Source organism: Hoplias malabaricus, chromosome 10, assembly GCF_029633855.1.
Source record: "Hoplias malabaricus isolate fHopMal1 chromosome 10, fHopMal1.hap1, whole genome shotgun sequence".
In the NCBI taxonomy this organism is placed as follows: Eukaryota; Metazoa; Chordata; class Actinopteri; order Characiformes; family Erythrinidae; genus Hoplias; species Hoplias malabaricus.
In genome coordinates, this window is record NC_089809.1 from 18,308,175 (window position 1) to 18,333,372 (window position 25,198).

A 25,198-nucleotide genomic window follows, 5' to 3' on the forward strand; every position below is an offset into this window, starting at 1 on the left:
TCTTTTCCAGAAAGGAACAAGCTCAGACAGCAAATATAGTGAAAGGGCAAATCGTAAAAGACATCAAAATATCAAAAGAGCAGCAGAGCAATATTGTCTTGTCCTTTCCATGGGTGGGTGTGACAGTAAGTGAGAATGGAGGTTAGGGGGAGCGGGAGTGGTGTGGATATTGAAAAATGATCTCCTTCTGAAATGTCAGTAGCCTCTAAGGTATTTACTCATATATCCACATTGGAAAGAAGCTCTGTTTATATGGCAACCTTCGGAAATGAGGAAACAAATTAAAACAAATAAGAGAGATTACGGGTTCTGTAAGCTTAAGGCAGGCCTGTGTAAATATTACATCTCATTTATGACAGTCTTCTCTTTAGTGGACTGTGCTATAGGGGTTTAGGAGGGGTTTCTCAGGGGACACTCTGGCTGACCCTGAATATGTCCACCTTCCGGCTTTTTCTGTTGTCACCCTGTCAGTCAAAATCCCACCATCCACAGCAGGGAGAAGAAAAAAAGTGTAGGAGGTACTACCAGAAATAGAATGGTAGAATGAGCTTCTGAACAGTTTCTTTGATCAATTTAGTTCTTTATAATTTATTGGATTTAAATGAATCACAGAAACCATTAGGTGCAATTTTGTATTTACGTAAGGTGACCTAGCATGTGGGAAAAGGCACATTCCAAAAGGGAGAAACATTTAGTTATTTATTTTATTTTAGCTAAAAAGTCAGGTTTTGCATTTTATAAATGTGCTTGATTTTATACTTGAAACCATCAACAAATCATTATAATATCAACCTACCCAGGAAGTGCAGATGAAAATTAACAATTCAGTTAAATCTGGCAATCTTTATGTTATGAAATTATGATGTTGATTAATGTGTATTGTCCCTGTTATTTAAATGAATAAACACCAAATAACAAAGATGTAGTGCAGAAGTGGTAAACATGTTGTCAGGTAGCACTAAGCCATCTTAAATTTAGAAAATTAACAACACAGAACAGAAACAAGTTACACAATGTAAAATGAATGTATATATTGCATTACTGTAAAGCAAGTTTGTTTTGGTTTGATGAAGTTCACTTTATGCTACTGCATTATTTTATATCATAGAATATAGATAGAGAAATGGTGTTTAATCTTCTCACCGTATCTTGTAATAAATTGTAAGTGATTAAGAAGGTACAGAGTTAACACCTTTAACTTGTCTTTTTACGGCCCATGTGAAAATCACTGTGGAATGTGTTAATCTCATCAATAATAAATAAGCAGTTAAGGGTTAAATTATGGTAGTTTAGACATGCACCCAGCTGGCCTTTAAATTATGTTTACAACTACGTTTGCACTACATTTCTGGATTTTATTCAGTTATACAGTTACTAGTAAAACCTCTAAACCTTGTTAAAAAAATGTCAAGACCATGAGAAAACTTTGACTGGAAGGTCAGAATGAATGTGGACTGCTGATGCATGGGTTGCAATACCTCAATAATGTGGAGTTTAAATGAGTGGTTAAACTGTGCAGAGATTTGGTGAATGGCTCTCTGTTTTAGGTTGCTCTCTGCTGTTCCGCCTGCCTGTACTGATCATACTCGTCTGGTCACTCGATGTGAATGCAATGGGGCACCTCTTGACTGCTCATCAGTGGGTAATTGTGTTTGGAGCGACCAGATCCTCCAGCATGGCTCTGGCCTCTGTGTTCGAGCTGCAGTTAGCATGCTAATTTAATCTGAAACTTTGTTGTAAAAGAAATTATGTCCACCAGTGTCCTTCATGAATTGAGGTTCAGCCAGGGCATTGACTATGACTATATCTTGTAGAGATCATGTGAAAGAGGGTTATTTAATGTAGGATGGATTTTATCGGACCTTGGCGCATGCTTGGAGGGCTTGCATACTCATATGACTTGTACTGACTACAGTTCTATTAATAAGATGGAATTCCCATGCCTTCTGCAGTTGCCTTATTTAAAGCTTCTGGCTTTTCCACAAAAAACAACAGATGTTTTGCCCTCTATTGGACTGACTGCGTCTGTCCTTTAACAGAGGTCTTCAAATCTGGACCTTGGATCCAAAGCCTGTACGACACTACACCTGATACGTTAGCATTTGCAGCTGTAGTGTCAATAATGACTGTCCATTTTATCTGCTCAGCCGATCATATAGGAGCACTTTGTAGTTCTACAATTACAGACTGTAGTCCACCTGTTTCTCTGCATACTTTCTTATCCTCTTATGCTCTTCAATGTTTAAGACCCCCAGACAGCAGGTACAATTTGGCTGGTGGATCATCCTCAGTCCTGCAGTGACACTGATGTGGTGGATGTGTGTTGTTGTGTTACGCTGATACAAGTGGATCTGAAACAGTAAGCTTCAAACCGTGTGTCCACTTCCTGTCCACTCTGAGACACACCTACTTCTTTGGTCCACCTTATAGATGTAAAGCCGGAGAGAGTAGTTTGTCTGTTGCTGCACAGTTTGTGTTGGTCGCCCTCTAGTCCTTCATTAGTGGACACAGGATGCTGCCCACAGGATGCTTTTTGATGTATATTTTTGGTTGGTGGACTATTCTCTGTCCAGCAGTGACACCAAAGGCATTAAAAACAATAGAAGCACTGCTGTGTCTGATCCACTCATACCAGCACAGCACACACTAACACGTAACCACTACGTCAGTGTCACTACAGCACTAAGAATGATCCACCACCCGAATCATACCTGTCATGTGGGGGTCCTGACCATTGAAGAGCAGGGTGAAATGTGCATAAGAAAGTGTGCAGGAAAAGTGTGCCACTGTCTGTAATTGTAGAACTATGAAGTGCTCCTATATGGTGAATGGAGCTGAAAAAATAGACAAAGAGGGTAGATACAAGTTAGGTGTTCCTAGTCCAGTGATCGTTCCATGTATATACCATAATAGTATACGACAATAAGTCAAATGTTTTGAAGTGAATGACGTGTTAAGGCACCAACCTTTTTTCAGCATTCCATCAACATTGTTGAACTTTGTAGATAGTTTCCACCCTTGTTGGGTGTGTTTTTGCAGGATACATTATCTGAGGTTTGAATAAAAGCCGAACCCACTAGTTATTTCTTTGATTATAAAGCACCTTGCTTTTTCTCACATCTGTTTTATAACTCGTTTGCATAGCGACATGCTGGTTTGATCAACAGAAAAGGTTTCCTTTCTTTACCTCCCAGGGGAAGAGCAAACACTAATGAGACAAACACAAAGCTGAAACACTGTGGCCTCATTTGCTCTCTCACACTGCCTCTGTGGAACAGGGAAGATGGAGACTCGAATGTATGCGTGTGTTCGCGCGCGTGCAGTGTGCCTGCTTTGGCACTGTTTAGCCTCTGTGTGTATAAAACACGCTGGGACAGGTGAGAACAGGCTGTCTGCAATGTTTGAAATCAAAGCCTAGCGTAATGATACCGAAATGATGACTGAGATAAAAGGCTGTTTCTGCTCTCGTACTGCGGTATGTAAATGGCCTGTGGAGTATAAGTCATTACATACTCCAGCAGGAATGCATAGGGACCAAGCTTTTAATGAGGCAGGGGGCTGCTCGTGTGAACGATCTTTTATATCTCATACACACATACTTCAGAGTTCTTCCTCTCAGCTCCACGAGTGAAAAGAAAAGCTGGAGGTGAATTGCTTTTGTGTTGAAGCTTTTATATCAGCCATAGTGTTATTAGGCTCTTCCGGAATAAGCCAATTAGTGCACATATACGTGCAGACACATACTTTTTTTTTTCCTCTCTCCCCTTCCTTCTGTGTGTATGGGGAGAGACTCTCTCTCTGTTTTTCCACAAATTCACTCTTTTGCTTGGAGTTTTCCCTCTCTGTGTCCTCAGGATATGTTTAATTGGGTGTTCCTCTGGAATACCATATTAAAAAAAAGAAGACTGTGGAATGCTTGGTGCACTCTGGTCAGGAACATGAATTTGTAAATGCAGAGTACCGCACTGATTTGCTTTGCAATTAACTACCAGTTTTCTCACACAGCTATGTTTAACAGCCTGAGGATTCTTCACAAGGGGGAGCTGTTAGCTGCGTATTAATTAAAAGGCCTGAAGCTACACCGAACACACTCTGATAGGTACAGCAGTTATCCTGCTGCTGTTGTAGTTTTACAATAGTCAGTTATTTGTGGATATACACAATGTATGATTATTCAGAGAAACCTTCATGTCTGTATGCATATCCTTGTCCATCTTTTTGTGCATATTATTTAATATCACTTCTACAGAAAGGTCACTGAATATGTTAGCGATTTCAGGCCTGTGGGTCTTTGGAAAACCGACCTAGTCCTGCGGCTTGGAGCAGATATGGGCTTATAACTTATTAATCATGACCTATGCACATTTATGAAGGACAGATTCACCACAGACAGAATACCCACTGCATGCTTTACTGTGTAATCATAAAGAGATTTTGGTCGTCTTAAGCTGTGTTTCCTTCGTCTGGTTTGGAAACAATTTAATCTTATATTAAGTGTTCCCTACTCTCTGTAATACTCTTTGTTTGTAAAGTCACTATGGAATACATTGCAGATCGAGCTGACTCCTGTGAATCTCAACAGTTCTTTGTCCCCAAAAAGTGGTTTCAGGTTGTTTATAAATTATCAATTGCAATGGAAAACGGTGCAGTTCTATTCCCTAACTCAAGGTACAAAATATATACCCTTGAGGGTACCACCATGGTGACAGTGAGAGAGTCCACCCCTGTGGCATAGTGTGGTTCTGATGTTAAGGACTGATTGTAGATTACTATAAAAGTAACTCTTAAGCCTCCCTAAGAAACCAATTTGGGATCAGATGAAGACACGAGCTCCAGAAATATTCACACTTTCAGGATACCCAGAATATATTAAGTATTATTTTATTTTAAAAAATACTAGTGATATAATTTGCCATTACAAAGAGAATTACGAACGTCCCTCACTAATATAGACATAAGTATTAATTAATTAATATGTTTATTTGCTTATTTTCAATTATGCTGTCAAAATCATGCTGTGCCTTGAGAAACTGGCCCTGGAATGTTGGTCTGCTGCACACAGTCAAAACTCTTTACCACAGCACATCAGCATCAATATTTCATGAAATAGCACTTGCTCTCATTTAGGTACCATGTAATTATTATTACAGTGTCTGTGAAATTCACCAATATTTCTCAGCATTATCCTCTAAATGATCTATAAAATAATATTTATGGCTGAAAGAGTTGATTTATTTGGAAAGTAGCTGTGCTGCTACCAGAAACATGAGAAATATATTCATTCATTCATTCAATCCTTTATTGTCTGACACGGCTTATCTGATTCAGGATCATGGTGGGTGCAGAGCTTACCTGGAACCACTGGTCACAAGTCAGGAATGCACCCTGGAGGTGGCACCAGTCCTTCGCAGGGTCTCACACACTCACAAATTCTCTCACACATTCATACCTATGAAAAATTTGAGTCATCAATTCACTCACAAATGAATTTTTTTTTTTTTGAATGTAGATATTTGTGTGATAAATATAGCACACACATATATACCTGTATTACCTGTACAAAACCTCAGAAGAATAAGATATTTTCTCATCTTTGTTTTCCTAAATACACGCGTTAGTAGTGGTTTTAGTATAAGATTTGCAAGTGTAACATTTTTTTTAATCAAGATGTGATTCTTTAAGTGCTTTTTTAGCTTTTTTAGTTTTACACAGGAGCCCTGAAGCATATGTTGCTAACAAGTCACGGAAGTCTATACACCACCCATTTACACTTGCATTCATTCATTCATTCATTCATTCATTATCTGTAAGCGCTTATCCAGTTCCGGGTCGCGGCCCATTTACACTGTATATACTAAAAGTGCAGTGAGTTCAACAGTGTTGCTTTGTGTTTTGACTGTGTGCTGTTCCTATGTTGTTTAAGGTAAGGTATCTTCCCAGGCCTACACAGTCTTCTGTTCTTTTGGTTCTGAGTGATACTAGATCCCATACATGGAACACTTACATACCTATTTAAGCCCTTTGTTATGAGAAGCCTTTGATCAGTTTTTGCTGTGATGGTGTTGTTGCTATAGCTCTTCCTCAAACATGCCTGTGATATTTTGCTGCTGTTTTTCCTACTTGAAAACGAAAACATCACATGATTGCTTTTGTAACAAGACCTTATGTATACAATATAACATTTATAAGACAATAAAAACTCCATGTTCCATTAAATTCAAGGTGGGGTGAAAAAATAGCTGTGATTTTCATACTGATTTGAAATATGCATGATGGGTGGTGCTGACACTCAAGTGCAGAAAAAGTAAACTCGCCTTACTTCCCACCTACATAGTGCATGGTTTATAGATCAAACTTTGTATGTGTGTGAGATCAAACTGTAGCATTAAGTATGCAGTGTGAGGTGGCATATCTAGGTCAGCAGCAGTGACACTTCCTCCCTGTGGGATAACTTTCTGTTTCCTCTGTCTCTGTCTCGTACTGATGACTCAAACAGTCTCACTATTCTGAGGTCACCCAGTGAACGGTGCATATGTCAGAGGGGTCTCTGCTGAGACACAAGCTTCTACATGTAGAAATTAACTTCTATCTTCAACTTAACTGCTGATAAATAACACAAGTTTTTAATTTACATTCATTATTTACTCCTGTTTTATTTATTCATAGTTTACTGTCACTCTATATTTAGCTGTCCAGTTTACACCAAGACTGACAGATACTCAGAGACATGTCTTACCCTCTTATATGTTTAACATAAACATACATGTTCCCACATATTAAAGTATTTCACTGTAGTATGCTTTTCTCATACATTTTCAGTACAGTGAATCAAATACCCTAATTTCCACTCAAAGCATTCAGTAAATTAATTTCTCACCACAAAATAAGTAAATTAACAAAACAAAAAACTTTTCAACAGACTGATGCAATATCACTGCCATGATTAGGCATATTTCACTCTTTAAAAAATTCTCAATGTATTTTTTGCACTGTTGTTTATATGCTTGACACCAACAATGATTTCTTACATCATAAACCTAAGGAACCAATCCTGTTGGCTTGTGGTGTAGAATGTTCTAGCTGCAAACACGCAGTGGAGGAATAAATGAAGATGGAGGAGGGACTTATAGCATATTTAAAATTTGGCCTTCCATCTGAGCCACTTATAAGGCATTAAGGATTTTATTTATGTATTTATGTCTTAAAAATATTCTAAATGTGTAATTTTAATCAACAGAGATGTGTTAGAATGGCTTAATTATTGGCATTAGAAGGACTTTAATGTCCGCATCCATCAACATGTTTTAATAATTATTATTATTATTCGTGTATTTCTTTATTTTTATTCAAGTTTTCTTCTCTTCTTAGACCAGTAAATAATATCTCCTTAGAAATATACACAGAAAATCAGTATCATGTACTCAATTTAAAATCAAATATATGAATGGTGGTCTCTGATTTTATGCAGCTTTTTATGTCTCCTCATATCAAGCATTTTTGTGCAATATGTGTTGTCTTCCCATATCAAAGAAAATAATACATTTACATATATTTCACTACATGCTGTTTTATATGAAGTATATATCAGTATGCAATATTTAACGTCTGACAATGCATGCACTCTTTAAATGAGATGAACATGAATTTATCTGCTGGGTAATGTACAGTAGACCAAGTCATTGATATGCAGTAGACTGAGATTACACTGCTGCTCTTTCCCCTCAGGTCCTGAGTGTGAACACATGCACAAAACCGTCTTAGAGCTCAGTGTTATGAGTTTCTGTGAGTAAATTGGTTTATTTACATATGTTCAACCACCATTCCTCTGAGAATGCACAAATATGCAATATAAGACAAGGACGGCACAGTATATTGTTTGCCAATTATCAGTCTTGTGGTCTCACCATATTGGGCTTTGCAGTATTATCACAAAAGGTTGTGATATGCAAATGAGCCTTCTAGGCATTCACTCTGTTTTTACTATGTTCTTTGAGCATGCTTATTAATCACACATCCAGATGTTTGTGGGTGTTTCCGTGTATCAAACATAATTGCATCATTTTTATATATACATACTTATGTGAGATTGGTTTATGAAAATATTAATAATGGTAATTTGTTAAATGTTGAAATTAAAATGTTAAATGTAAATATTTAAATACATTGCACGATGCATGAGCATTTTAGTTGCCTGGTGCCAATAAGAGAGTGTGGTACCTATCACCATTTAATATGGCCAAGACCCACCTACTACTGCAGAAAAAGAAATTTGACTGACACACACACAGGACCAATCACAAGTCTGCTATTTGGGCATGACAAATGGAGAAAGTGTTTCATGTTGGATCAGTCCTAGAGCCAATATACGCGGATGCCCAAAGCCTATCAGAACGCAACAGGCAGGATCCTAACTGTGAGAACAGCTTAATGCACTGGAAGTATCTGTCTCTCAATGTACTTGTACGCGGAGTGTCTGTGGCTGAGACTAGCCTTAATGTGGTGCATACAATATGTTTCCACAAATTCTGTGTTGTGCGGGGGGTTGTTTTGTGTCTCTGTTGATATTGCTGATTTTTTTATTATTTTTAAATCAATAAATTCACATAACTGCTGTCAAATCTCTCAGCTGTCGTTTGGGAGGTGTGATTCCTTCATATCTTCAGACTTTATTTTCATTAAAGTTTTCGTTTGTTTGGACAGACTTCTGCCGATGGGCTTTCTGGATATTTGCTGTCTTGAGTAGTTGTTAGCACAGGCCTATTTTCAATGAGAGTCTGTATTTTTGGATCAAGGCACTTATCCCTGGCTTTAGCAAAACTCTCCATACGCTCTTGCTTCAGATGAAAGGACATCATATCCAGACGGTGAATCATCCAACCGCAGAGACAGAGAGAGAACTTTGCAGACTTTTAGTTTTTTATTAGCACCCAGGCTTCAGTTGTCACTCGTTGTTATCAAGAGAATCAAAGTAGAAGTATTCATGAGGGTTCAAAAGTTCATCATATTTCATCCTGTGAATAGGGGTGTTCTCAAAAAAGATATTTATGCATTCTTGAAAAATAGGAAAGCTGGAGGAATTTGATTTCATTTTTTTTCTTTTGTTTTCTCCTCTTCTCTCCTTAATGATGGTACCACTTGCTCTAATGAGAATCCTAATTCACTTCTAACTGAACATTACATGAGGTGTGGGTTATGATTCCAGCCCTTAAACCTCTTTCATGTGTTCAAAGCACAGAGCAAACCACCAAATGACCAACTACGTTTCTCTGTCTTCTTTTATGGATTTTCTGATCTTTATGTCTCTACAGGTCAGGGGTCACATTGCTAAGGCAGTACCTTTATTATTGGCTTTTTCAATTTGTAGCCTCCGTTAGTAAACATTTAATAGCTAATGGGTCAGTGAGAAAGCAGATGTTGAGCTGTGAGCTGTGTCCGCCCACTGTTATCTTGTCAGATGTTTGTTCAGATGTATATAGGCTGTGCCTGATGTAATATCCCCTGGAAGCAGACCAAGTGCTTTATGCAAGGTGGGGAAATGGGTCATGATTTTGTGAGAGAGTGGCTAACCCAAGTTGTTTCATTGAGTCTGAAAACAAAATTCTGGTTTAGAAAACCAAAAAATACAGGCTTTCTAAAATGATGTTTTATAAAACTGCACTTTTACATTTATTTATTTAGATCGGTATAGTCGCTCCTTTTTGAGGAATCTATTTATTTATGTCATCAAAAAATTTGCTTTACTGATCACTGTTGGGATGTAAAGAGTGTTTCAAGAAAAAGAAGGAAACAGCTTTTCCTCTGCATGGTACATACTTTACTCAACTCCTTTTTGTTTTTCCATTAGGTCAATTTGGTACCTGGAATCGGTAACTTTTTAGCCAAGTAGGGACTGAACCATGATGTGTAAAACTTATGGCTAGTGAGACTTGTCAATTACAGTGAAATGCAGACCTCCAGCACAATGGCAGCTTGCATAATTATGCCATTGTCTTTTGAAAAGGTTTAAACTTGTATTGGATTGGTGGCTGATGAAAGAATCCAGTGAGAGCTTTACCCCAGCAATCTGTCTGAACAAATGTGCTGCTAAGCTGTGTTCAGTCCCAAAAAAATCAAAGCAACATGCAAATACAGGATGAGTAAACAGCGCTTAACATTATCGTTAGCATTCCAAATCTGCTGTTTGCATTAAAGCCTGTTTTGTGACATGGTGCCTACATTTTAGGGGGACAGCCATCATAGTACAATACCCACCAGGTAGCAGGGACTAAAAAGTGAGTAGAGTTGAGTAGTGTAGGTACCATGCGGTGGAAAAATGCCAAAAGTGATTTCAAGACGTATAATCTATTTCAGCTTTAGTTGAATGAACAATACTGTTGTTAAACAAGAAGACAAACATGAAGAAAGATGATGTTGATGAGGATTTTCAAGTTCTGGTCTGTCAGCAACAATACATAAGAGGAATTGGTATGACCCTATGTCTTAACATTGTAGAAAAAAAAAATAATAAAAATAAACCTGTGTGTGTCAAAGGACATTATCATGGTGGGTGTGAAATCCTGCTCCTGTTGAAAGCTCCTTCTAGATTCCTGTAGTAATGCTATGAATATATTCATCACATACACAGACACACACATGCACACACACACAGCTGGGAGGACTCATGCTGCTCTCCTCTGCGCCAAGCTTTTCATTTGCTTTTTCATTTCTCGTGTTATTACCGCTGAAAGACTGGGTTTGGGTGTCGCCGTCGGCGGTGAAACGGCCCAAAAAACACATTCTTGTTCACTGTTTTTTGTGAAAAAAAGGCAGTGGCTGGAGACTGAATCAGAAACGCCTCCTGTGACCCCCTCTGTGAGAAAGAGTGAAAGCGCAGAGAGAGAGACAGAGTGGAACAGAGCCGTCACAGCCATGCCCCGAGCCGTAGAGTATCACTCTGTCTTTCTTTTTCTTCCCTCCGTCTTACCATGTTTCTGTGGAGCGGGGCTTTGACAGGCGAATGCTTGAGTGACGTTAGGACTCCTGGATAATGAGCTCCGCGGGGAGAGGCCTAATCGCCAGCCGCCGGGTCACAACATCAACGTGAGCGGCCAAGGCCGTCGCCACGGCAACAGAGCAGCGACTCGGACGCATAATGATGATGATGTTCCCATTAACGTGGGCTAACTAGCAAAGGCTGGAAAAAAGAATAAGACACTTTACACACACTTTTTCCTCTCTCTCTCTCTCTCTCTCTCATATGTCCTTGCTCTCACCTTACATCTACCTATCTATTGGTCTGTTGGTCTGTCCTCTCTCCTTGATCTCTTTCTCATACCTTACATCTGTCTATCTATTGGTGTCTCTCTCTCTCTCTCTCTCTCTCTCTCTCTCTCTCTCTGTCTCCCCCCATGCTGGTATTTCTCAGCGATGTGCTGTGGTTTCTTCCTCCCTCTGCCCTGGGGGACACCACAGCTCTTTGCTACTGAGAGAGAGAGATAGAGGAGGGGTTGCAGGACAGATCCAACATTTCCTCTCTCCGCTTCTAACAAGATGTTATTAAACTTACATGCTGCTGTCTGGGCCTTGCCGTAGGAGCTGTGCTCTGCTGTGTTTAATATGGAGGCAGAGCACACAGGACCGAAGCCACTTACAGCACATTGGCCATGGTTTCAGCTTTTACCTCTGTCCCTGCATCCTTTCCACAACACGCATACATAATGAATGTGTCTATCGATTAGGGCTGAACCAACACTAATCAGCATTGACAGTGTCAGTTATAGAAGAATGTAGATGTAGGTTTTAATGGTGATGGATTATTTACCTCAATGGCGACTAAGTATAATGCTGTATAATATTAATTTAGACGTTGCAAGACATTGTAGTTCAACATGGCTTCTACTATTCCTTTGAGGTTTAAAGAGGAGATCATTTCTCAAACAAGTAATGCCAAAAATTATCATCCCATATTTCATTTTCAGTGGCACTCAAGATTATAAGCATAATGCAGCTCCAAGTCAAGACGCAAGTTGTGTACACTGTCTTTTACATTTCAAAATGAAGGTTATTAGTAAGATTTTTGCATGCTGTGCATAACTTTACTGTTAATGTTGAAACTTTCATATGATTTGATGACATCCAGCCAGAAATACTGTTAATGTTTATTTATAATTTGTAGGTTATATCATAACTAAATACAGCATTTGTCCTGGTTCCTCCCAATGTTTTCTCCCCCCAGCTAGTTTTTGCTCATCTATGGTTTTGATTTGTTTTACATGTTATTGATCTATTGTCTATTACTGCTAGTGGACTTATGTAAATCTGCTTTGTGACAACATCAATGGTAAAAAGAGCTATACAAATACAATTTGATTGATTGAGTGATTGATTGATAAATATATTAGATGATTTGCTCAGGATCACGCATGTCGCTCCAAATAATCCCAGACAAATTCAGATGGAGACGGCTCCACAGCCCAGTGCAGGGGAGATTTATACTTCTCTGGCAGACCCTTGTCTTTGGGCTTTGAGATCTTTTGCTTATGTGCAACCACATATTTTAATGCAACCACTTTTATGGAGGGTTTACATAAAGAGTTTATATTGTATTTCAAAGCCTGTATCTCAGAAAACTCTGGCTAAATGGCCACTGCTGAGTCTTAATCTGTGTTGTACAAAGAGTACTTTGTAGACTTAAAAGGAGTGTAGACAATTCAATTTTTTTCATTCAGAAGATATGCATCTTTTAAGGTGGAATGGTATGTTTCAGAATGAAACGGGATTATAGTTGGCTAAGTTTTTAATTCACTGTTTGAATTACCACAGAAACTCATATGTAACGGGATCATTTGAGTCTTGTACCACTTTCAGGCTGTTTACTTTCATGCAGTTAGGGGACTCCCAAATTTGTATTCGGTTCCGCCTTAAGTAACCTGTAACAACAAAAATATGTCAATATTACTCACCTATGGAACAAGAAGTAGAGCAACATCCTCAACAATATTCTTGCTTTTTAACATTCTCTCAGATATCCAAAGGTCTTCAGATGCCATTCCTCATGGCTCAGCCAGTGATGCACAGAGAAAGCGTAAGCCATATATCTATTTTTATTTTTAAAAATAAAGAAGACATACGAGTTTGATCAATTGATCAATTATATAACTGTAATTATGTTAATTGATTACAGGAAAATCTTTCAGTTGAACAGATAGTATTGTCTCTTCTATCTACAGCCATATCCTCCTCCTCCTAGCCCTGGTATTGCTACTGCTCTATATTAATCTTAATGTGTATAGAGTGATTACAGGCATGCAGGCTATTTGTCCTGCTTATCATACTATCTGCACCTTAAACAGTCTCAGCTCTTCTGATTCTCTCCCTTGCATCACAGCCCTGGCCATTTACAGCAGGAAGGAAACAGAGTAAATAAGCATTAGTCATCTGATGAACACACACACACACACACACTCGGAGCTTTCATCGAACAGAGCTCTTGCTGAGCGCTTATCACAATGGTATTATCTTCCCTCTGAGCACTCCCCAATTTAAACCATTGTAAATCCTAATTGCTTTAATTGGGCCTTTGCATAATAGAGCAATATCCTGTTGTAGTGAGTGTCTGGGGTTTGGTCTGCACGGTGCTGGGACTAGATAATAACATATGCAGATGTGTTCTGTCGTCAGATGCACACTAATGTCTATCTGTTGGAGCCATGCAGTACATTACTAGCCTGTAAATCAATGAGGATAAAATATGGCGCACAAAGAGGGCACTCATAAACCTCCATGCTGCACGGTGATGTATGATGATGTAAAATATTGAATGCCAAGCTTGGTAAATAAAGCAGTGTGACGGTTCAATAGCAGGTCCTTAAGGGATGTGATATGAGTTTGGTTTTGGCGTCACCGTGAGCGTATCGAGTTATTTAAATCACAGAATAGATTTATAGATGGAAGAGCTTAAACCCATGAGAGCGGATTCGATTCAAAGAACGGAAAGCAGTTTCTGTGGAATTGCATGTTTGACAACTGACCTATGCATAAAAGGTTCCTTTGCACATTCTTAACACACCATGCAGTGCTGAATGTCTTCAGTGTAAACAGGCCATTCAAATGCATTGCTTTGTGTTGTGGTGTGTTAGCAGTGACAGCGACATTGTCCCGAGCAGTGCAGGTGATTGAGGAGATGGTATTTTTGAACAGTGGATGTGGGCCGTTCAGTATAATAGCAGGGTCCTTTGGGGACAGTGCCGTTTGGCTGTGCATTAGAGTGTAATTGTCTCGTCCTCAATGCCGGCCATCACTCAAACCATAGGCTGCTGCCGTTTGTGGTCACCTCTTAAAAGCACCGTGTGTGAATGTGTGGATGCATGGATGTAAGAATGATTGTATATCTCTGCTTGATCGCTGTCAGACCTTGTACCTCCTTTGTTTTTGTGTTTTTATTTCTTTACACCCTTTCAAACTGTCAGCCAGCTCTTATATTCTGTGAACATGTGATGACGAATGGACCAGTGGAAATGTTTTGAAAGTATGTGTAATAACATCATGCTGCATAGCTGGTATTAAGCCCCATTTGGATTGGATTGACTTTTCAGGGGGATATCTTTATTAATAAAGGTACATGCCTCCTCTTTGATAAAACTCTCGCATCAAGACAGCAGTGAAAACCTAGAACACACATAAGTTCCAGAATTATTTCACATAATCACCAGTGAAATTTTAGTTCACGAATTGTATTAAATGTATATAAAAGTAATGCTATATACCTGCATCTGCTGTTATAATCACTCCTTTTATCTGCTCACATGAGCTTCCTTTTCTCATTGATTTTATTTTTTTTTTTTCACCAACGCTGTCCCAGGTGAACACCTACACGAAGTAACTGGTTCAGTAACTTTTCTATTTTTATATTGTTTCCCTGTTCTAGTAATATTGTATGGGAATATGTTTGGAAACACACTCAGAGGCTAATTGTGGTGCGCAGCAGTGCCCAAAGTACTATTTTATCCAATGCAAGGCAATGTCTGCCTCCTGAATTGCAGAGATTTTCATCTGATATTATCAGACTACCGCTGAGTTCAGAAAAACAGGTAGGTAATTCAGCCTGTAATTTTCTCAGAGGATGTTGGTGAAAAACACAGACATGGTCAATTTGGATGGAAATAAAACTACAGAGGACTCTCCTTATAATAGAGAATTACCCCAAGTCCCCATAGAAATATAATAATGTTTGTATAGGGCTTTAGACCTCCTCTTGTTCTTCATCAGTGGTCAGTTTCTGGCTAAAGGACACAATTGTCTGGATGTTTTTGGTTGGTGGACAACTCTCTGCAAAGCTGAGGTGTGTTGTTTAAAATTTCCAGAACTGCTGCAATATGAGCCACACTATGCAACACACAAAATACACACACACACACACACACACAAACACACACACATTGAGTCCTGTTAGGGTCCCGATTAAAGAGAGATGTTACCTGTAGAGAAACCAATGGACTATAATCTGTATCTTTAAATAGTGAAATCAGTGATCTTTCAGACCCTCCTTTCCCCCTTTTTGAGTGTGGGTTAACGTCCTTGGGTCATCAAGGCATAAAGTCAAGCTCTGTCTGTCACCACAAATGCTTCTGGAAATGTTTCCTACCCTCTTCCAAAAGTCACAATGATTTTGAAACTGTAATTGTAAGGGAAGAATGATACCATTTAAGAATAAGACTGAACTTAAAAAGGTTAAATGTAGTCTTATTTTAAAGTGGTGCAATAGAAATATATTTTATATATATTTTAAATATGTATGTTATTGTCAATTTAAACCGTTTAAAATTCAAGGTGTGGGTATTTTTTGTACATGTTTATTTAATTGGTTGCATCAAGACAATAGAGCATTTAAATTCTGTCATTGTGAGTAAAAATAACATTATGGTTGTGATGATATCGGTCACTATGCATTAATCACTTTTACATTTATAACATTTATTCAGCATATACTCAACCCAGTGTGACTTATAGTTTAATTCCTACTGCAGGTGTAGATCATTGTAGTGTTAGGAGTCTTGCCCTAGTACTCTTACAGGTATAATGTGATGTGCTTATCCAGGCCAGGAATCAAACACTAGTCTTCTGTGAAAAGGCACCCATTCATGTTTCACCAAGCACATCAGCCAATCAGAACAATGTTGTCTGAGATAACACACTCCATCACGAGTGCTGTTATTTAAACAGGGTGTAGAGGTGTAAAGTTAGATGTATGTATTAAAGAGGCCAGTAACCGTACGCATGTGGATGGATGTGTGTGTGAGTGTGTTTGCATTTGTGTTCTCCCAGCCCAGCACCATCAAACCTGTTCTTGTGCTGCTAGGGCTTTTGTTTTGAAGCCGGCAGGTGTTTTGGTATTCATTAGTCCTAGCTGTCAGTGTTGCTGTGGGTGTGTGATGCTTAGTGATGGCCCATTAAACTGTGTTTTTGTGCACTGGAGGCTGGCGTGCTCCACACTTTATGATGAACTGAATGGTAGTGTGTGTGAATGGCATATTAAGAGCTACCTGAGGAGACGTGAGGAGACATGCACTTCCCTGTGGGTCTCGCTTACACACACTCTCTCTCTGTCTCTTTCTGCCTCTCTCTCTCTCTCTCTCTCTCTCTCTGTCTGTCTGTCTCTTGCGGACACACACACACACGTGTGCCCACTCCTGTTACATACAGAGTGCTGGGAGTGCTAAAGGCCTATTGTCTTTGTTTTATTTGTTTATTTTTTGGATTGTTTATTGCCCATATTCTGCTTTTTTATTTTACATTAGAGCCCCAAGGCTAATCCACTTAAAAAATTAGTGAATGCTTAGATGACTTGGACTTCACCATTTAACACCAAAACTGTTGCTGTCTGAAAATAGATGTTTCTCATTTTGCTTATTGTATGCTATTACATTTCCAAAAGCTCATAAGTAGACACATTTAAGAATACTTAACTCAATACAGGCTTCAACAAGCACATGACAGTTTAGGCTTGCTGTTTGAGTGATGCTGATTGCTAACGTGTAAGCTTTCATTAGGTATATTAACATTATAGCAGTGCAAAATTAAAGGCACACATTTCAGACACAATACATGCCCAGGCTGGTTCCATTCAGAATAAAAGGGAAAACTGTGGAATTTTGTTCTCAGGCAAGCCATTTGCTTAATTTTAATCTATGAAGTTGTGTGCATCGTGGTGTTGATGACTGGATCACACTCAGATATCTCAGATATATGTGTGATGGCATAACCATCCAGGTGTAAACATATCAGATTACAATCAGGTCACTCAAACCACATTCATACAAGGTCAGAAATGAATGTAAATCTGTTTTCTATGTCCACATACACCAGCCAGCTATAGCATTAAAATGGCCTCGTTGTCCACTTCATCAGATTTGGTTTCCATAGGAACACTTTATTGAAAAAAAAATCTAGTATGTATTTTGCTCTGCATACTTTGTTTTGTTTGTACTCTTTTTCACCCTGTCCTTTAATGGTCAAGACCCCCACAGGACTGTCATAGACCAGGTGTGATTGGGGTGGAGAACCATTCTCAGAGCTGCAGTGACACTGATGTGTTGGTGGTGTGTTAGTGTTCATTGCGCTGTTAAAAGTGGATCAGACACAGACGTTCTGCTCACTGTCCATTCATTTAGACATACCTACCTTGTTAGTCGACCTTGTGAAGTCAGTGTGTTGTATTGGTACCAACATTTGTGTTGTTAATTATCTAGTCTATCATTAGTGGTCATTGGACAGTGTTCCAGCAGTGACACTGAGGGGTTTGAAAGGGTAAAACTTTAGCAGCACTGCTGTGTCTGATTCACTTGTACCAGAACAACACACACTAGCACAAATACAATGTCCGTGTCACTGCAGCAATATCTGCTGCCTATGTGTAACTAACTACCTACAGAGTGGACTAACTACCTATAGGGTGAGTGGAGCTGATGAAATGGGAAAACTAAAATAACATATCCTAGATCTCAATGAACGAAATATTCTAGTTGAAAATCTTTATTCATTACATAGTGGAATGTGTTGAGAAGAAAATAACATAAAAATGATCAATGTAAATCAAAATTATGGAGGTCTGGATTTGGAATCATACTCAAAATAAAAGTGGAAAATCAAATTACAGGCTGATTCAACTTCAGTGGAAATTCCTCAAGACAAGTCAAATTGAAGCTCAGTAGTGTGTGTGGCCTCCACCTGCCGCATGACCTCCCTACAACATCTGGGCATGCTCCTGATGAGGGGGCGGATGTTCTCCTGACCTGGATCACCTCCCAGACCTGGATTAAAGCATCAGTCAACTCCTGGACATTCTGTGGTGCAATATGGTGTTGGTGGATGGAATGAGACATGATGTCCCAGATTTGCTCGATTAGATTCAGGTCTGGGGAAGGGACAGGCCAGTCCATAGCATCAATCCCGTCATCATACAGGAACTGCTGAGACACTTCAGCCACATGAGGCCTAGCATTGTCATGGATCAGAAGGAACCCAGGGCCCACTGCACCAGCACATGGTCTCACAATGGGTCTGAGGATCTCATCCCGGTACCTAATGGCAGTCAGGGTACCTCTGGCTAGCACATGGATGGCTGTGCGGCCTTCCAAAGAAATGCCTCCCCACACCATTGCTGACTCACTGCCAAACCAGTCATGCTGGAAGATGTCGCTGGCAGCAGAACGTTCTCCACAGCGTCTCTAGACTCAGTCACGTACTCAGTGTGAACGTGCTCTCATCCGTGAAAAGCACAGGGCGCCAATGGTGAATCTATCAATCTTGGAGTTCTCCAGCAAATGCCATTTGCCCTGCATGTCATTGGCTCTAAGCTCAAGCCCCACTTGTGGACGTCGGGCCCTCATACCACCCACATGGAATCTTGTTTCTGACCGTTTGCGCAGGAACATGGATTTTAGTGGCTTGCTGGAGGTCATTTTGCAGGGCTCTGGCACTGCTCCTCATGTTCTTCCTTGCACAAAGGAGGAGGTAGCAGTCCTGCTGCTTGGTTGTTGCCCTCCTATGGCCCCCTCCTTGTCTCCTGGTATCTTCTCCATGCTCTGGACACTGTGCTGACAAACACAGCAAACCTTCTTGCCACAGCTCGCATTGATGTGCCGTCCTGGATGAGCTGCACTACTGAGCAACTTCTGTGGGTTGTAGACACCACCTCATGCTACCTCTAGGGGTGAGAGCACTGACAAAATGGATGTGACCAAAACATTAGCCAGAAAGAATAAGAAAGGACAGAGAAATGGTCTTTGGTCACTACCTGCAAAACCACCCCTTCATAAGGGTTGTCTTGCTAATTGCCTCTAATTTCTACTTGTTGTCTGTTTCATTTGCACAGCAACAGGTGAAATTGATTCACAATCAGTGTTACTTCCTAACTGGACAGGTTAATTTCACAAAAGTGTGATTGACTTGGAGTTACATTGTGTTGTTTAATTGTTCCCTTTATTTTTTTGAGCAGTGTACAAACAAAGAGGTCATTTTAATGTTATGACTGATGTGTGTGAATATGTAAGTATTCACATCAATAACAAAATCCTTCTTCTGTGGCAATGTAAACCTTTCATTGTCTATTAGCCATTGTCTGTTGTCATGGGATATGTGACAGGACTGGTATACACTTGTAGTAGAATTCAGTAGTTTAGTAGAGATGACATTATGTGCTGCTGTACCTTTACCACTAGAAAGAAAAACAGATTCCCTCATATTAGGGGCACAAGTATATCCAGCTATGAACCAGACAGGAAAAATCTGTTTATGAAAGATGCAAACATCCTCCCAGAAACAAGCCTATGAGATGCTATACGAGTTTATATGTTAAATGCTGACAAAATTGCCTTATGTTACATTTTATGCCTTATGTAACCTTACTGCGCACTGACTTTGCCATTGTACTTGTGCTGCTGTGAAATGCTTCCCACACACTGTCCCTAGGGACATTAAAAATGTGATAAAGCTCAAAGAACCTGGACCAGTTTGCCTCTTGAATGCTCTGTGTATTCACTCATTATTCACTCTAAGCCCGATTCAATCAGTGCTTTATTATGGCTGTATGGATGAGTGTTTGCATTGTTACTGACTTTCCAAAGACCACTCACACCCAGAATTATACCAGCCAAGCCCAGAGTCCGTCTGCCCCACTGCCAACGCAGAGAGCAGCCAATACCAACATCATCCTCTATAAGTCATTCAGGTCCACAACAAACGAGGATGACAGTGTTGTCTTCACCTGTCCTTCAGCTAATGAAGTAGTATGTATGAATTTAAAGGGACACTATGTAGCATTTTCACCTTAAAATGACAGCTTCAAAGGTAATGTGGTGCTTCACTGACTTATAATAGGGAGAATAGAGTTTTGGTACTCTAGGTTTAGCACAGGGGAAACTTAACTATGTATATTTAGGAGGAGGGTATGAAACCATACCCCCTCCCATTTCTCCCATACTCCCTTGATTTCAGGACCGTGCTGTAAATGTAAATTACTCTATGCAGATGTAAAGGGAACCCATAGATCTGAAACGATGCCATGGCAAAAACCTAAAACATCAGGAACAGTAAAGTCTAAAGCTGAGCGTGGTCCGTAAAACCCTGGTAACTACTTGTTAAGTGTGATGCTACACGTGACCTTTCACCATTTCTGGGTCCAATCGCGCTTTCATCCCTATGTCGTAAATTAATAAAGCTTGTTTACTGTTTGAATAATGCTGAATGCCTCAATCAATAATGTGAGTTCAGTTGAGAAAATGAATAAATTCAACATAAAAGGATGCAAACGTGTCTTTGGCAGCACTTTTTGCACATTTGCTGCTCATTCTGATCTGTGTCTGTGTCCGTTTCTGGAGCAGATGAGCTGCTTCAAGGGAACTGTGTCTCTCAGAGCTCTGTCTCCCGCTCACGGTCAGTCCTGGTGTTCTAACATGTCGTGCTACCGGCGATTCACTTCTATAAAAAGTAGCTAAGGTTTGTACAGAATGTCACTGGTGCTAGTCGGGATTTTTTAAATAACGCTAGCAGGTCTGAAAAGTCGCTAAAACTAGCGGCAAAATCATTAAGGGAGGGAGAGGAGGAGGATCGCTGTGCCCACTCTGTGGCACTCGTTGGAAATACCTCCTTCCTAAAGTACTGGTACTCATTATATGTGGTATTGTACTGTTTTTAATGACAAAGTATTGAGATACTTCTCTAGTTTACCGTGCAGCACTAGGTAGGGTACCACCCCTCCCCTTGATTTTAGGATAATGGTGTTAAAGTGATACTTATTATACTCTGCTACTGTAGAGGTAGCCCAGAAGCAAAAATAATCAGTTTTACCTCGTGTTTCTAGGCTAAATCCAGTTGGGTGTCATCAGCATTATGCTGACTAATGTTTCCCATATTAAACTCAGTGTAGAATGTTTTGTGATTTATTTATTTATTTATTTATTTATTTAGAGTGTTGTTGTTTGTGCTGATGTGTGAGAAACTGCATTGCTTTGCAGATTTTGAAGTAAATGACGGCTGGGACTGTGTGTGGATTCTGGGGTCACCACAAGCAGTCCAGTGTCAATAAAACCCAGGCTTGATGTTCATCAGACACACTCCATTTGGTAATAGCAATTAGACTTAAAGCCTGGAGCCATGAGGAGATGAAAAAGCACCATACGTGCTCTGTGGGGACGAGTTCTGTCTCGCTTTATTTCATCTGCAAATTGATGTCTGCTCCCTGAGGATTTTATAGCAAGGGTTAAACTACTGAAAGCATTAGCTAGTTAAAATTATTATAAATGAACAGTGGCGCTAGCTCTCATGACTTAGTGAAACAAAACTCTGTCAGGAGTGCAGGTTAGGCAGTAGCTGCTTATGATTTTATTTCTGTGTGTGTGGATGGGTGTGTGCCTGAGAAAGACAATACGTTCAAAACTCTTTCTGCAGTCTGACTTATTGATGTTGATTTCTCACAATGCTATAAAAAATATGCAAACCCCACCCCTGTCTGTTTTTTTTCTGCTTCGTGAATAGAAGGATGAGGTGGGTGGAGGAATGATACAGCCGGTGAAAAGGAGGATGCGTTGAAGGGGAGTTAATGAAAAAGTCCTTGGGAAGTGCGGCAGGAAGCTGTCAGCGAGCGGCGTGATAGATAGGGCCGTCGCCGATATTAGTATTCGCGTGTGGACTTCTGCACCCAGACCAGAGCCATTTGTTGATTAATTAATCAAGTAATGTACAGCATTGGAGGGATGAAAGCTGCAGGTTGGACCTTCATTTTTTGCATAACCATAGAGACTAGCCTACAGTTCTTTTGCCCTGACCCAAAGCACCCTCCTACCAGTGCTGTGTGGCCAGGGGAAGTCATTTAGCCAATGGATTTGCCCGTAAAGCAGAACAATAAACATATTTGGGGAAAAGGGTTTCCCATTTCATGAATATATTCAATTTAGCTCCCTTAAATCAACCCCATCTGAAGTAATTCCATCAAGTTTAGCTGGAAAGTGTGGTCTTGTTCTCTCCACTGGACCATGGTACAGAAGTTAAAGCAAACAAAATAGCCTGTGGTGGTTAGGACGCAGAGCAACTTTCATGGAGCTGGCTGGTTGGAATAGAAATGGATTTATGTCTGTGTTTGGATATATATATATATAGCGCACTCATGCTGTATACGTGATTCAGGGGCATCACTAGAATGCTACAGAATCAATAACAATGATTACATTTATTGAGCTGACCAATTCATACTTATACTTTGCAAGTCCATACATATTCTGTTATCGCCGTGTCTCTACAGAGCCTTCATTACTGCCATCAATAATTCTTCCATCTTTTAAATGAAATCCAGTTCCACACAAAAACACACATTCCTAGACAGAAGCACAAGAGCAGTTAAGAACAAAATCTATATCACCATTCTAATGTTGAGTTGGTGTTATTAGACTGTCAGTGGTGGTAGGGTGACTATGGATGACCGCGGTCATCACGTCCTGTGCTTATTCTCTTTTGTTTCCCCTGTAGCCCCAGCTGGCAGCAGTGTGGGAAGGCTCTAGAGGAAATGACTACACAAGGAAGCTTTGACGGAACACTGCATCTATAGACAGTTTCCTCACCACATGGTGCCTTTTGGAGCCCAAAGGGCCAGTGCTGATAATGGCCCTGGCCTGAAGGCCAACAACAAGTGGTGTTCCACTGAGTGCCAGTCTGTACCACATCCTGACCTGAGACCAAAGACTGAGGAAGGAAGAATGATTAAGATGTACATCAGTAAATAGCGGAGTTGGAGTACATTAGCTTGTATGTTGTCTTTGGAAACTTGGCTCGAATGCACTTAGGCACTCAAACATATTACTAAAATATAAACACAGACAACCTCAACGTTTCTGCACAAACCTCCTCCACAATATTTCCCTCAAATTTATTCTCCAAGCATTCCACCATTCCACAATTTCACCTTCCAGTTTAGCACCATTAGCCAGAGTTGCCGCCTCTCATCAAAACTGCAGGAGATTTACTGTGTCAGTCCATCATTAAAACAGACACACTTCCATCTGTCCCAGAGAGAGAGAAAGTTGTGAATGCTGCTGGCAGGCGGAGTAGCTGAGCTTATTTTCCATTCCGGATTTATTTGCATTCGCCTGCTTGGAACTGATCCTCAAGCTGACAGGTCTCTGAGAGCTAACAGTGTGGATGTGGGGTTTGTAGGAGAGGGAGAGAGGGGAGTTCAGGAGCGTTTGTCTTTGAGGCACGAGCTGTAGATTCATTTAAGCTGTAGTTAATAGGAAGGCAGTGATTTGACAGACGGAAAAAAAGAAGCTTGTATTGAAAGTTGATTGTACTTGTTTGAACTCTTCTCTTATTGGTCGCGCCACTTTTTCGCAACTTTATTTCACACAAGTCTAATCTCAGATGTCACACCTGCTGAAACCTAATCTTGATAAGTCACGCAGCATGCCAGTTTAATTTCCATAAACCATTTGAAGTGCATTATTGATGATGGGATAAAAGACAGGCTCAGGAGTAGAATTGGCCTGCGTAGACCACCTTTCGGAGTCATAGTTTGCTCATTTAAACTAATTTTAAAGTTTGAATCAATAGCACTTTTTGAAAAGGAAAAAAAAATATTTTTATTATTATTCTTAAATAATAATATATTAAATAATAATATATATATATATATAGCCTTTTATATGTTTATGCTTCCTTTTTAGGTTTGGCAAGCACCGCAAAGACGAACGAGGAGGAGATAAGATAGAGCGCAAAGGCTCAAGCAAGAACAAAATGGAGGACACCCAGGCCACGGAGGAGGAGATGGAGAGGATGCGTCTGGAGAGGGAGAGGTGAGTGCCTGTGTCCTGCTTCCACTGCCCTGCAAAAAGCTACAATTGAGCCAAAGCATCTCTTAAATACAGAATTAGAAACCTGCCTAATTAAGTAAATGGGGGCCTAAAAGGGAAAGTTCTGGGAAAGCGCTCAGATGTCGTCACTTTAAGGGCTTTTATAAGAGTGCATTAAATTGATAATTTATAGATTGTTTTTTATCTTTTGTTGTGGAGAACGGGGCTGAGCTGCTAATGCAGCACTTGGCCAAACCTGGTTACTTATTGAATGGAGGCTGTCATTGGCTGACTTGAAAGCTGTTAATTGTTGCTTTTATAAGAGGCAACATGTCATTTTCTTATCAGGTAAACTGATGAGGCCTTCAGGGTTTATCTCAGACTGCTCAGGATTTTCGCTGTACTACACCACTAATATATTAGTATCATTATACTTTATGAATAATAAACAGGTATACACAATAAGATGAACGTTCTGTTTAAGAACGTAAAGGTAATACCTGTCATTTTAGGGCTCTACAGATTGTGGTATAAACCATGGCCTCAGTTAGCCTCCTGTTTAACCACAACAGTGCAAATGGACAGTGCTAACATTTTGCACTTCATTCACAACAACACAAATCCCTATTAATTTTCCACATGTTTGAAGTAGACAATATCAGTGGGTTTCACGTATGCTAAGATGACTTGCCACCCTCTATTATGCTGCAGAACCCAAATGAACTCAGTTATCCAGCCACTTTTGCTAATGGAGTGTAATTGAATAGCAACAATAGGGGCAGTGCAGGCCTCCGTGGAAAGAGCACCCATGGCCTGCAGTGACAATGAGCCCAGGCTGCTCAATGGAACATCTGGAGCCCATTATCAAAGGAGCCGACTCTGCC

At 40.0% G+C, this 25,198-nt stretch overlaps 1 protein-coding gene across 5 annotated transcripts in view; it reads left to right on the forward strand.

Moving 5' to 3' along the window:
• The window catches only part of pard3aa (par-3 family cell polarity regulator alpha, a), a 469,619-nt gene that overhangs the window by 330,885 nt on the left and 113,536 nt on the right, over positions 1-25,198 (forward strand). For all 5 annotated transcript variants that reach the window (XM_066683465.1, XM_066683467.1, XM_066683466.1 and 2 more), the window contains one exon: positions 24,189-24,317. In XM_066683465.1, the coding sequence (XP_066539562.1) occupies positions 24,189-24,317 (129 nt within the window). The remainder of the gene's footprint in view (positions 1-24,188; positions 24,318-25,198) is intronic.